Source organism: Chiloscyllium plagiosum, unplaced genomic scaffold (genome assembly GCF_037043375.1).
Source record: "Chiloscyllium plagiosum isolate Xiang-an unplaced genomic scaffold, Cpla_swu_hap1 HiC_scaffold_20, whole genome shotgun sequence".
Taxonomy (NCBI): Eukaryota; Metazoa; Chordata; class Chondrichthyes; order Orectolobiformes; family Hemiscylliidae; genus Chiloscyllium; species Chiloscyllium plagiosum.
This window is the reverse complement of record NW_028270158.1, coordinates 11,437,273-11,452,092: the sequence shown is the minus strand read 5'-3', so window position 1 is coordinate 11,452,092 and position 14,820 is coordinate 11,437,273. Positions and strand designations below refer to the sequence as shown.

The 14,820-nt window shown below is 41.1% G+C and overlaps 1 protein-coding gene across 2 annotated transcripts in view; it reads left to right on the top strand.

The window, feature by feature from the left end:
* clec16a (C-type lectin domain containing 16A) overlaps positions 1–14,820 on the top strand; it is a 271,578-nt gene that overhangs the window by 209,600 nt on the left and 47,158 nt on the right. For both annotated transcript variants that reach the window (XM_087997666.1, XM_087997667.1), the window contains one exon: positions 936–1,100. In XM_087997666.1, the coding sequence (XP_087853792.1) occupies positions 936–1,100 (165 nt within the window). The remainder of the gene's footprint in view (positions 1–935; positions 1,101–14,820) is intronic.

The window sequence follows — 14,820 nt, the reverse complement described above, 5'->3', positions numbered from 1 at the left end:
TGTATGATATTCTGCAAAGTGCAAATGACTAACTTTTAGAAGCTGGGCTGAATTCTTGATTTGGAGATGCCGGTGTTGGACTGGGGTGTACAAAGTTAAAAATCTCACAACACCAGGTTATAGTCCAACAGGTTTAATTGGAAACACACTAGCTTTCAGAGCGTCGCTCCTTCATCAGGTGATAGTGGAGGGCTCAATCCTAACACACACAATTTATAGCAAAAATTTACAGTGTGATGTAACTGAAATTATACATTGAAAATTTGATTGTTAAGTCTTTCATCTGTTTGAATACCATGATAGTTTCACTTTCATGTGTAAATCACAAAACATTGTTTTAAAAGTTGCATTCTCAGGTTAGCTGTTAACAATGGGTGATAGCTAGACAATATGTTTCTGAATTCTGTTTGGCTATAATGTGGGACAAAGAATTTAGTAAATGCGTCAAGGAGATGACAGTTAAGATTAGCTCCCTGTCTTGGAAACTGCAGATAATTCTTAGCCACAGTCCCATCTGCTTTTCTGCTCATTGCGAGGAGATCACGCTTTCCTTTAACAGTAGAGCTAATCCCCTCCAGTGCCCTCATTGTGGACTAGCTAGCTTTCAGAGTGCTGCTCTTCCATCAGGTGGTTGTGGACCTGAGGAAGGAGCAGCACTCCGAAAGCTGGTGCTTCCAAATAAACCTGTTGGACTATAACCTGGTGTTGGTGGATTTTTAACTTTGTGTCAGTGTACACTGATTTGTAATGTTCATTATAAATGGGGGGAAAAAAATTGACATCCATACAATTGAAAAAAAAAGAAATTAATTAAATTAGCTTTAATGTCATTATTTAGTTGATTTGTTTTTGTTTTAAAAAGAAATTCATGCAGTCAAACTCTATTCAAGAATGACAATAGTTTAAAAAATTTTAAAATTGATATTGTATTCCAGTACTATTGGATCTCCCAGTGGAAACCTCTTCTGAAGTCATGGGTTTTGGACATGGGTCACTTGCTGCCCATCATCTACCTTTTAGATTCTATGACCAGTCTCGCCGTGGTGTCAGTGATCCGACAGTCCAACGTTCAGTTTTTGCTTCTGTTGATAAAGTTCCAGGTAAAAGTGAACATTCCACTTGCGTTTGTTTTGCAAGCCATTGTGAGAAGTCATTATGTAGCATTAACCCGTTGAAGACTGACATGGCTTAATTACTATGCATTAAGGATAATAGTCTGCTTTTGTTGCTTGTGCTTTAGAAAGCAAGAAGTGTTCTCTTGGACTGTATGCAGCACCAAACTATTTTATACTTTGGTGTTTTGACCAAAATCATCATCAAATGGATTAAAGCATCTGTTTATGTTGTACACAGTCTATGATACAGTTATAAACAAATATATTTTTCTTCATTTTGAAGGAATTATTTAAAGAAACATGGAAAATTACAGTAACAAAAAACAATAATAACTGATAATTGGCAAAATCGGACTGGGTGAATGTAAACTTGTCACCCTTTGCTGTCCTGAGAATGGTGGAGCTTCAGGAGTGTTTGTGGCTATGTGTAACAATGTAATCATTGTATGAAAGTTGATAGATATACTGGTTTTGCTATTGGCAAGTATGGATATTTGATCTGATTTTCAATTTTCATTCTATTCTGCAAGCTGCAAAGCCAAATGCTATTTAAAGAGTTAATTCACAGAAGTTTCTGATGCTTGTTAAGAACCAGATGATGTTTCTATTTGATTCAGTCAGTTCCTCTTTTTTTATACATAATGCCAGCAATGGAGCTCTCATTATCACTTTTGGGTCATCATCACCAAAACACCACACTAACCATTATTTCTGTCATGTGTGGTTCAGTAAGAATCTACAAAGCATTTAAAAATGTTGCTTAAACAGGGTTTTTCCACTACATTATTTAAAGCCTATCTGTGTCTGCAGTTTTGAGTTCAGGGTTAATGAGCTTTTATCAAAGTGCATGAAGCGGGGTCAGCATAGAATCAACATTTTCCACTCACCCCAAACTAAACTTAAAATAAATGTAAAAGCATTCGTCATTTTTCTTTCCATTTTTGCTTAATCTGAAGATAGTTTGCCCCATCAAATGTGATAGAAATTAACTAGAAACAGCAAGGGATATGTTCAGTTGCAAAGGAGTGAAGGCTTACATCTGTATAGTATTTTTCAGACCTAGCGTCGACTTGTCTGCATTTATGAGTTACAAATTGTACCAGTTGCCAATTCTGCTGTCCACCGTTTTGCTCCTGGATCTTTAATAACTGCGCTATACAATCTAGAATCGGGCGATAATTGAAAATTAACAGTGCAGAAGCGAATATGGAGAATCTGAGAAGGATGTATTCAGCCTTTGCAAACTAAATGTGAAAATCAAATGTACATTTCTTTACATTGGAGAGAAATGTAAAATCCGTGAGTAAGAACACCAACATTGACTCACATTAGTGAACATCAAGAAACCTATTCTACTTTTTGTCATTTTATATAAATGATTTGGATGCGAGCATAAGAGGTACAGTTAGTAAGTTTGCAGATGCCACCAAAGTTGGAGGTGTAGTGGACAGCAAGGAGGGTTACCTCAGATTACAGCAGGATCTGGATCAGATGGGCCAATGGGCTGAGAAGTGGCAGATGGAGTTTAATTCAAATAAATGAGAGGTGCTGCATTTTGGGAAAGCGAATCTTAGCAGGACTTATACACTTGATGGTAAGGTCCTAGGGAGTGATGCTGAACAAGGAGACCTTGGAGTGCAGGTTCATAGCTCCTTGAAATTGGAGTCGCTGGTAGATAGGATAGTAAAGAAGGCATTTGGTATGCTTTCCTTTATTGGTCAGAGTATTGAGTACAGGATTTGGGAGGTCATGTTGCGGGTGTACAGGACATTGGTTAGGCCACTGTTGGAATATTGCATGCAATTCTGGTCTCCTTCCTATTGGAAAGATGTTGTGAAATTTGCAAGGGTTCAGAAAAGATTTACAAGGATGCTGCCAGGGTTGGAGGATTTGAGCTATAGGGAGAGGCTGAACAGGCTGGGGCTGTTTTCCCTGGAGCGTTGGAGGCTGAGGGGTGACCTTATAGAGGTTTACAAAATTGAGGGGCATGGAATAGGATAAATAGACAAAGTCGTTTCCCTGGGGTGGGGGAGTCCAGAACTAGAGGGCATAGATTTAGTTTGTGAAGGGAAAGATATAAAAGAGATCTAAGGGGCAACTTTTTCACGCAGAGGGTGGTACATGTATGGAATGAGCTGCAGAGGATGTGTTGGAGGCTGGTACAATTGCAACATTTAAGAGGCATTTGGATGAGTATATAAATAGGAAGGGTTTGGAGGGATATGGGCCAGGTGCTGGCAGGTGGGACTAGATTGGGTTGGGATATCTGGTCGGCATGGACAGGTTGGACCGAAGGGTCTGTTTCTATGCTGTACATCTCTATGACTCTAACTCCATTAGCATACATGAATATCTCGTTATTAGTTAATCTCACCTCATTTATTTGCTGTTTCCCACCTGCTGGATGGAAGTAAGATGGCAAGTTCAAGCAGTTACATGGCGACTCAGCATGTTGATTACTTCTCCAAGTCTCCAACTTGGACACCAGACACCAATGTCTCAGGACACACTTCATAGACAGCATTAATCCCCTTAATGAAATTGGTCAAATATCAGCCTTACTCCATCATAATAGCATGTCTCCGATCCACTTATAGAACAATTCTGTACTTTACAGCTGCACATTTTTAAGCACACTGGCACCAATCATTGGAATGCTGCTGCAAGGATACTTTGCACACAGGAAAGGGCATTCATTTCATGAATTGGACTTGCCTGTATTTCAGGAATCGTCATTTGCTCTCATAGTGTTCACTCACATTGTGCCTACTTTGATGCTCTTAGCATCCCCTTGATCTGGCATATCTTGCTTGGCCTTGCCTTACCTTTTTTACACTTTGCCCACTCGCCTGAAGCTTAGACTCTCAGTACCTCCATCTTGAGTTGCCTTATAGTCCATAGTCAAGTCAAGGGAGGTATTCTTCAGTCAGGAGCTGACAGCACAGTAAGTCAAAGATGGCCTCCAATGCCTGTCCAGAGGCCTGATCATGGCTATTCTACCGCTAGAGCAGCCAGGATTAGGGCATCGGTAGTTCTACAAGCTGCTGTTAGCCTGCGGGCCCAGTGCTATTTGCAGAGAGTCAGTCATGGAGTTGCAGAGAGATCCATTGGGGTCTTGTCACTTATCTTTCAGGACTGTCTGTTGAAGTGGGTCAAGAAATGTGCCACACTCGGTCCTGGGCATCTGTCTGCTCATGTGATAGGATTAATTAATAACATTGGAGTTCAGACAGCTCTAGGTAGCAGCAACCACAGTGCATTTTCAGTTTACATCCAGTCTGAAAGAAAGAAGATTAGGTCTAAGACAAGTATTTTAAACTTAAATAAAGGCAAGTGTGCTGGCATATTAAGCTAAGGGTTGATCAATAGAGGCACAGTGGTTAAAATTTATTGGCATAATTTAGAATACTCTTAAGTATATTACCACTAAAAAGAAACATTTGAAAGCACAGACCCACCATCCTGGGTTAGCAAGAATATTGGGAAAGCATCAAGCTTCAAAACCTGGAATCACTTCCATCTAGAAGGACGAGGGAACATCACTATGGGCACTTGGAAATAAACTTATTGGACTGCAGTAATAGAACAAAGAATTATGACAGATTAGATTGCAATGAAGAAAACCAATAAAGTCTTGGATACTTTATTGGGCAGGTGGGACTAGTTTAGGATTGTATTCAGCATGGACTGGTTGGACCGAAGGGTCTGTTTCCATGCTGTATTACAGTATGACTCTGATTCTATTATGAACTTTTGACTGTCTTTACATATTTATATGTGACTTTGAAGAGGTTTTTAAAAGCCGGAGATGGAAAGGTGAAAGAAAGAGCAGGTTTCAGAGGACAGGAACATGGTGTCTGAACATGCAGCCACCTGTGATGAAATGATGGGAAAGGAAAATAAACTATTCAAGAAGGGTGGCATGCTGAGTAACAAGGAGTACTTTTGAAGGAACGGTATGGGTAAGAAGATAGGGTTTTAAGTGAGAGTGTGAGAAATCTGAAGTTAATCTGCAAATCTAATGAAGTTTATACAGGGAAGGAATGATAAAACGGTAAAACTTTGAGGGTGAGGGCACTAGCTGAGATGCTTTAGATGAAGGTATTTGCTGAAGTATTTTGGGTGAATGCTTAGACTGGTGCTGAGATCTGGATAAGAAAGCATGGGAGAAGGCTGAAGGAATTCGAGATTTGGACTGCTGTTTTCATATTTTTGGGCAATGCTCTTAAACACCTGAGCAGGTGTAGATTATTACTTATTAATGCATAGTTTGTTTCCATTCAATGTTGAGTATTGAAGTTTTAATTAACGTGTAAGCATTTGCAATACAATGTGCATTTCAAGTCACCATTCATCAAGCGAACCGTATTATATGATAACTCTAACCACTTGTTCCGGGGAACTCTGAGAAAAACCTATTTATTCATCATAAAATGAGTTTTACTGAGTTTACTAGAATTCTCATTCTGTTTAATTGAGAAAAGCATCTGTCATTTTGCCAGCTTCAACTCTGGTTTCCCGGAAAAATGCCAGATGGTTTCACATTTGGGAGTACTTTGCAAATATTTGCATACTGTATAGTTTGAAGATGTGTGCTTTTATTGCATGCCAGTTTGTCTTGATATTGGTCATTGCAACTCTGCTTCAAAAAGTTGTTATTTCAAAAGTCCTTGCAGATCATAAATTAGGCCAAAACTGTGGTGCTGTACAAGAGGGGTGGCAGCATTGTTCGCAGCTGATGTAATTCACACAAAAATTTATGTTAAGTATTGTTCAGGTACTTTTTACTCAACTGTTATTCCAAGATGATCACAGATTTCATTTTGTTTTTGGGTATGGGAGAAGGATGACCAATATATGTTCTTCAAATCACCATTATCTGATCATTCTTGCTGTTGTTAGGTTTGGATTCTTGATATGCATAACTTGTTTGCTTAACTTGCGTAAATTGCAGCAATCATTGCAGCTATATGAACAGAAGCTTTTATTTTTGAATTAAATTTCAGTAGCTTTTTATTTCAAATTTGTGAATGCACTGTTATTGTCTTTGGTATTTTCAGTAAGAAATCGATTCCCTTGTAAATCCTTTTGTGGATTGTTATCTTTGCTTCTTGGGCTGGTTAGTTTAAGCAAAGCCATGACTTTTACAATGTTTGTGTTACCAACTATCTGTTTGCCCAGTGCTAAGGGGCGTCTCCACTCTGCAGTGAAGCACCAATCTCATTTGCAGATATTAAAGAAAGGCACTACTTTCTTTCTTGAGTTTGGGTGTCTTTGCCTTAAAGGAAAATTTGCTTTGATGTTTTATTTGTGGACATGTTCTTTATTGAGGGTGGGTGAACCAAAGATCTTGCACAAGAGAACAGGCCAATATGCATGTTTGATCCTCTGAGTGCAAAGGTTCTAGATTCATTTCAAACTTTAGGATTCAAGCGCAAAAATCTATACCAACATTCCAGTCCAGAATCGAGGGAGTGCTGTTAACAGCAGTCTTTCTGAGACCCCAAAACCCAACCAGATAGGTACGAAGAATCCTATGGAGTTTATTTCAAAAATTATCAGTAAAGTTATCCCTGGTGTTCTGGCTAATCTTCGTTCCTCAGTCATTATCACGGAAACCAGATTATGAGGTCATTATTATTTTGTTTTTTGTTGAATGCAATTCATTTGCTACAGTTCCTACTTTGCCAAAAAGATTTCAAAAGTGCGAGAGTTTATGAAAGCCTTATGTAAGTCTGTCTTTTCTTTCTGCTAGTTTGTTTATACACAAGACACCCCATTCTCTAAAAACTCTCATTCAGTCTTGGTTGGTGGTGAACTTGCCCAGTATTGTACTCTCTGCCATAGTCTAAAGATGAAATTAAAACATAATGTAAATGGTAAAAATAAATTATTTCCTTGGCTCAATAAGAGGCAAAATATTGTGTAGTTGTTCCTGGTTAAGTTTAACATTCAAATTGATAGTTAACTTGGACTAAATCAACTCAATGTTGCAAAGTGGCCGGAGATAATATTTTTGCTCCTGTTTCTTAGTCTGTTCAATTTGAGGAATATTGTTGACCGGTAATGTACGGATTTCAACATACATTGGCTCACAGGGTGTAGCCCAAGGAAGAACTGATCAGGCTTTGGCAAAGTTGCAGATCCTGACATTGGAATCCTTGAACATTGAATGATAAAGCAATGTAACTTTTTTTAAGGATATTGTGTATTGTTTGACTTGAATTGTTGTGGATCTTCTCAACCTTTTGATATTTAGCATTGCTGTTGAAATGTGAAGAGATTTTAGAGCAACTTGAAGGATGTGGATTGTTCTGTAGTGGTCTCTGTGAGATGGAAGCTCTTAATTTAAAAAAAGTGTAATTTTTTCAGGAATGTAAGCAAAAGGTTGGTAAGCTCAGCAGGTCTGGCATTATCAATGACGGGGGAAAAGCAGAAATAACATTACAAGTCCAATGACTCCTGTTCTGAAAAAGACTCAGAAGAGACATTGGACTCAACACGTTAACTCTGTTTCTCTTTCCACAGTTGCTGCCAGACCTGCTGAGTTTCTCCAGTACTTTGGTTTTTGTTTGCAATCTTGAGCGGTTGCAGTATTTTGCTTTTCAGTTTTGTAGTTACAGAGAACCAGTCAGAAAGAGCTGTGTAATTGTAATAATGTTAACACCGTTGGGTAGCCATAGTATTGTACTGAGTGTCTCATTTAAGTATTCAAGGCAGGCATGGTCCTGTCATTTAGAGTTAGAGTGTTACAGAATGGAAACCGATCCTTCAGTCCACCTCGTCCACAACTATCAGACATCCCAATCTGACCTAGTCCCATTTGCTAGCATTTGGCCCATATCCCTCGTAAACCCTTCGTATTAATTTACCCATCCAGCTACCTTTTAAGTGTACCAGCTTCCACTGGCAGCTCATTCCATACATGTGCCACCCTCTGCATGAAAAAGTTAACCTGGCATCCTTTTTAAATCTTTCCACTCTCGCCTTAAACCTGTGACCTCTAGTTTTGGATCTTCCCACATTAGAAAAAAAACCTTGTCTATTCAATTTATGCATGCCTCTTATGATTTTATACATGATTCGGAGATGCCGGTGTTGGACTGGGGTGTACAAAGTTAAAAATCACACAACACCAGGTTATAGTCCAACAGGTTTAATTGGAAGCACACTAGCTTTCGGAGCGACGCTCCTTCATCAGGTGATTGTGAATCACCTGATGAAGGAGCGTCGCTCCGAAAGCTAGTGTGCTTCCAATTAAACCTGTTGGACTATAACCTGGTGTTGTGTGATTTTTAACTATGATTTTATAAACCTCCTATAAGGTCACCCCTTAGCTTCTGATGCTCCAGGGGAAATATTCCCAGCATTTTCACCCTCTCCGCATAGTTCAAGCAACATCCTTGTAAATCTTTTCTGCACCCTGTCAAGTTTAACAACATCCTTCCTTTAGAAGGGTGACCAGAATTGTATGCACTGTTCTAAAAGTGGCCTCACCAATGTCCTATGAAGCTGCAACATGACATCCCAAGGCCTATACTCAGTGCTCTGATCAATGAAGGCAAATGTGCCAACCACAGCCTTCATCCTGCCTACCTGTGACTCCACTTTCCCCTCTACCCTAGGACTCTTGTTTAGCAATACTCCCCGGGGCCTTACCATTAACTGTGTAAGTCTTGCCTTGGTTTCCCTTACCAAAATGCAACACCTCTTTTTTTTTTATATTAAGCTCCATCTGCTGCTACTCTGCCCATTGGCCCATCTGATCCAGGTCCAGTTGTACTCTGAGATAATCACCTTCACTGTCTACTACACCACCTGTTCAGGTGTCATCTGCACACTTATTAATCATTCTTTCCATATTCTCATCCAAATTATTTATACAAATTATTAAAAGCGGTGGATCCATCACTGATCCTTTTTGAATATAGCTGGTCATAGGCCTCCATCTAAAAAGCAACCCTCTACCGGTACCCTCTCTCCAACTTCAAGCCAATTTTGTATCCAACTGGCTAGTTCCCTTTCACTCCCAAGTGATCTGGCCTTACCAACCAGTCTACATTCGGAACTTTGTTGAACACTTGCTGAAATCCATGTAGACAATGTCTGCTGCTCCATCAGCATACTTCTTTGTCACCTCTTCAGAAAGCTGAATCAAGTCGGTGAGACATGATTTCCCACGCACAAAGCCATGTTGACTATCCCTAATTAGTCCTTGCCTTTCTAATTGCATGTAAATCCTGCCCCTCCGAAACCCCTCCAACAGCTTACTCACCACTGATACCAGGCTCACTGGTCTATAGTTCTTTACCTTTTCCTTTACAGCCTTTCTTAAATACTAGCACCACATTAGCCAACCTCCAGTCTCTGGCACCTCACCCAATGATACAAACATCTCAGCAAGGGTTGCAGCAATCTCTTCCCAAACTTCCCACAAAATTCTGGAAAATACGCGATCGGTTCCTGGGGATTTATCTACCTTTTATGCATTTTAACACCTCCAGCACCACCACCTCTGTAATATGAACTCTTTTTCAAGGCGTCACTATTTATTTTCCCAAGTTCCCTAGCTTCTATGTCCTTCTCCACAGTATATACAGATGTGAAATATTCATTGAAAATCTCACCCATCTTCTGTGGTTCCACACACAGATGGCCACATTGATCTTTAAGGGGCCCCATTTTCTCTTTAGTTACTGTTTTACCCTTGATGGACTTAGAGTTAAGGAGAATACAAAGAGATTCTATATTTGCCAAAGCTATCTCATGCCCCCTTTTTGTCGTCCTGATTTCCCTCTTAAATATTTTCCTACTGCCCTAACACTCATCTAGGGATTCATTCAATCCCAGCTGTCTATACCTCCTTTTCCTTGGCCTGTGCCTCAATTTGGTAAAAACAATGACTGCAGATGCTGGAAACCAGATTCTGGATCAGTGGTGCTGGAAGAGCACAGCAATTCAGGCAGCATCCGAGGACAGGCAAAATCGACGTTTCGGGCAAAAGCCCTTCATCAGGAATAAAGGCAGAGAGCCTGAAGCGTGGAGAGATAAGCTAGAGGAGGGTGGGGGTGGGGAGAGAGTGGCATAGAGTACAATAGGTCAGTGGGGAAGGAGATGAAGGTGATAGGTCAGGGAGGAGAGGGTGGAGTGGATAGGTGGAAAAGGAGCTGGGCAGGTCGGACAAGTCCGGACAGGTCAGGGGATCGAGTTGCTGGAGGTTAGAAGCTAGGATGAGGTGGGGGAAGGGGAAATGAGGAAACTGTTGAAATCCACATTGATGCCCTGGGGTTGAAGTGTTCCGAGGCGGAAGATGAGGCGTTCTTCCTCCAGGCGTCTGGTGGTGAGGGAGTGGCGGTGGAGGAGGCCCAGCACCTCCATATCCTCGGCAGAGTGGGAGGGGGAGTTGAAATGTTGAGCCACTGGGCGATTTGGTTGATTGGTGCGGGTGTCTCGGAGATGTTCCCTAAAGCGCTCTGCTAGGAGGCGCCCAGTCTCCCCAATGTAGAGGAGACCGCATCGGGAGCAACGGATACAATAGATGATATTAGTGGATGTGCAGGTAAAACTTTGAGGGATGTGGAAAGCTCCTTTGGGGCCTTGGATAGAGGTGAGGGAGGAGGTGTGGGCGCAGGTTTTACAGTTCCTGCGGTGGCAGGGGAAAGTGCCAGGATGGGAGGGTGGGTCGTAGGGGGGCGTGGACCTGACCAGGTAGTCACGGTGGGAACGGTCTTTGCGGAAGGCGGAGAGGGGTGGGGAGGGAAATATATCCCTGGTGGTGGGGTCTGTTTGGAGGTAGCGGAAATGTCGGCGGATGATTTGGTTTATGCGAAGGTTGGTAGGGTGGAAGGTGAGCACCAGGGGCGTTCTGTCCTTGTTGCGGTTGGAGGGGTTGGGTCTGAGGGCGGAGGTGCGGGATGTGGATGAGATGCGTTGGAGGGCATCTTTAACCACGTGGGAAGGGAAATTGCGGTCTCTAAAGAAGGAGGCCATCTGGTGTGTTCTATGGTAGAACCGCTCCTCCTGGGAGCAGATACGGCGGAGGCGGAGGAATTGGGAATACGGGATGGCATTTTTGCAAGAGGTAGGGTGGGAAGAGGTGTAATCCAGGTAGCTGTGGGAGTCGGTGGGTTTGTAGAAAATGTCAGTGTCAAGTCGGTCGTCACTGATGGAGATGGAGAGGTCCAGGAAGGGGAGGGAGGTGTCAGAGATGGTCCAGGTAAATTTAAGGTCAGGGTGGAATGTGTTGGTGAAGTTGATGAATTGCTCAACCTCCTCGCGGGAGCACGAGGTGGCGCCAATGCAGTCATCAATGTAGCGGAGGAAGAGGTGGGGAGTGGTGCCGGTGTAATTACGGAGTGGTGTACGGAGTGGAATCTGTGCCTCAATTTCTCTAGTCACCCAGCATTCCCTACATCTACCAACCTTGCTGTTCACCCTAATAGAACATACTGTCTGTGAACTCTCATTATCTCATTCTTAAAGGCCTCCCACTTCCCAACCTTCCCTTTACCTGCGAATAGCTTCCCCCAGACAACTTTTGAAAGTTCCTGTCAAACTTAGCCTCATTCCAGTTTAGAACTTTAACTTTTTGATCAGTTCTATTCTTTTCCATAACTATTTAAAGCTAATAGAATTATGATCACTTGCCCCAAAGTGTCCCTCACTGTCACCTCAGTCACTCATGCTGCCTTACCTATGAACAGGACATTAAGTGTTGCTTCTTCTCTAGTAGGTGCATCCACATATTGAATAAGAAACCTTTCTTATACAAATTTAACAAATCCATCCCCATCCATGCCCTTAACACCAACAGTCCAGTCTATGTTTGAAATGTTAAAATCCTCTACCATTAAAACCCTATTATTCTTACGGATGTCTGCCATCTGCTTAGATAGTTGCTTCTTAAATTCCCACTGACTATTTCCTACCAATTCCTTGCCAATTTAACTGCTCTTTAGTAACACCAGCAAATTTGTCATTCACATTTTAAATGTTTCACTGCTTTCCTGGCCTCCTATTTATTCCAATTCTTTACTTGACCTGTACTTGGGTCTTGAGCATGTCTCCTAAGCCCCATTTCCATGATACTCCTAGCATCCCTTCCCTGCGCACTGTTGTCCCTCCTAGTATTCCCAGATACCTTTCTCCTGCTTCCAGATCCCACAAGCTATCAAACACATCCTCAGTTGTCCAAAACTCAAGTATTGCCAATAAAGGAGGCATGATGTCAAAGTTGTTCATCTTGCACTCCTCAGGATGGATTCATAAGAATGCCAAATCTCAGAGTGAACAACACATATCCAATCTTGCCATATTTTCACACTTGATTCACCATTGCACAGGTCTTTAAGGGCCTGGGAAAGTTGAGCCCATGGTGTCAACGCTTTCTAAACAATCTGAGATAAATTTGTTGCTTTTGTAATTCTTAAGATTTATAGTCAGGATTACAGAATGGCACATTTATATTTGCTGGAAGCTATCTGTATCTTTTAAACGAACGATCACTGCTCCGGTTTCCATCACCACTCCGTTCCTAAAGCTGCTTTTAGGCCTCCGATCCACTCCGTTTCCAGACTGAGTGAGTATAATGTGAGACGTGCAAGATTCTGCTTCGGAAGAAAGTGAAAAAGAAGCAAGTTATTTAAATGGTGAGGGATTGCAGACTGATGTAGGTGCCCTAGTAGATGATTTGCAAGAGATTAACCTGTAATGTACAGCAAGTAATTAGGAAAGCTAATAAATATTATCATTTATTGCAAGAGGAATTGAATACAAAAGAGACAGGGTACCAGGAAGACCATGTTTGGAGTGCTGTGTACAGTATTAGTTGCCTTATTCAAAGAGGGATGTAAATGAGTTGGAATCAATTCTGAGAAGGTTTGCTAGACACTAATTCATGTAAAAGGCTTGTTGACTTTGAAGAAAGGTTGGATAGGCTGGGCTTGTAACTGCAGCAGATACAACAGAGTAAGAGGTGACTTGATTGAAATGTATAAAGTTCTGAGGGGGTCTTAACAGGGTATGTATGGAATGGATCTAGAACCAGAGTCACTGTTCAACTTTTGCTAGTCACGTGTCCCATTTAAAACCGAAATTCGGCAAGAAAAGAAGTTTCCAGCGATTTATAACTCTTCGGAACTCTGTAAAGAACGTGGTAGAAGCAGAGTCTCAATAGTTTTAAAGCCAAGGTGGGTAGATTCTTGGTAAGTAAGAGCATGAAAGGTTATTAGGGTAGGTGAGAATATGAATTAGTGGTTACATTCAGTCCTGATTTTGTTAAATGGCAGAGCAGCTTTCAGGGGCCAAATGGCCTAATCCTGCTCTTTGTTTGTATGCTAAACCAGTCTTTCCCTAACTGTCTTTTTCACCAGTTAAGTCATTCAGTCACCATTTAACCAGAACTCAGTTGCCTCCTTATTGAAGCAGAAACCAAAAATACTTGCTACAATTTGGGCTCTTCTCAGATTCTACCTTTTCCCTATGTACTCATACACCAGCACCAGTCACCACTCAACAGCACACTTGCCTCCATTCCCAAACTACTACCTGCTTACTCTCAGATGGCAATGCATTCCCCATTCTCACACCATCTCTGCCTGAAACAGAAATGGAAAAAGAATGCATTATGTCGCTACACTCATCAGGGAGGGAGACGCAGCAGAAGTGAGTCAGAATCAACAATACAACTTAAATGTAAATATAGCAGTGTAGAAGCAATAAGAAATGTGCATCACAGTTATATGGAATCAACAAATGGTTGAAAGCAACCAAAGAGTTAGGGTGAAAAAGATTTGGAGCCACATAGAGACAGAAGAGGTTTTGATTTGTTCATAAGCAGTGACTGAAAATCATCTGTTTTGTGAAGTCCACTATGTTGTAATGTTTATCTCTTAGAACACACATCCTACAAAGAACCATGTGCAATTCTGTGAAATATTTGCACAGTAATTTGTTTAAAAAATAATCATTCCAAGTTGTAACCTGTTCTTGGGAAGTAGTTTGCATATTAAGTCACCAGATTCATTTAAGAATGATGTAAGGCACTCAGCCATTGCAATTTCTCAGTAATAGAAGGGTGGATGGTCATTGCATTTGGTTATGACTTCTATTTATGTTCATCAAAAGTTGAAGAAATTTCCCTTTTGTTTAAACTGCCAAAAAGGAAAACCAGTTATCAAGTCCATATTCAATTTTGGAAATAGTTGAGGAATTTTGATCACAACTCAAAAGATCAAAAATCATTCACTCGCCCTGTTAAAATCAAAAACAAAAATTCCTTTCCCTTCATGAGGTACATGCAGGTATGACAAAACTTGTCATTTGTTCTGGAAACTGACAGTACTTGCAGTAGGTCCAAACACAATCAAGACAGCCTAAAAGTGGAACAGCTGCAGACTTCTTTTTTCCTAAAAAAAAGCAAAGTACTCTGGGTGCATCAGACCAGAATTAAAAACAAAAGACTGGAGAAACTCAAGAATTCTGACAGCATATGTGGAGGAAGAAACAGACTTGCTGTTTTAAGTCCAATATGACTCCTCTTCAGAGGGTCACAACTGAACTTGAACCTTTAATGCTAACGTTACCCTCGTGACCAATGTTTCTAGGGTACTTTTGAGAGCCCAAACCTCCCCTGCCCTATTCTTCTAAATTCCAGTGAATATTGTGATCTAACTGATCTGGTCTGTCTTCATTTGTGAAACCTGTC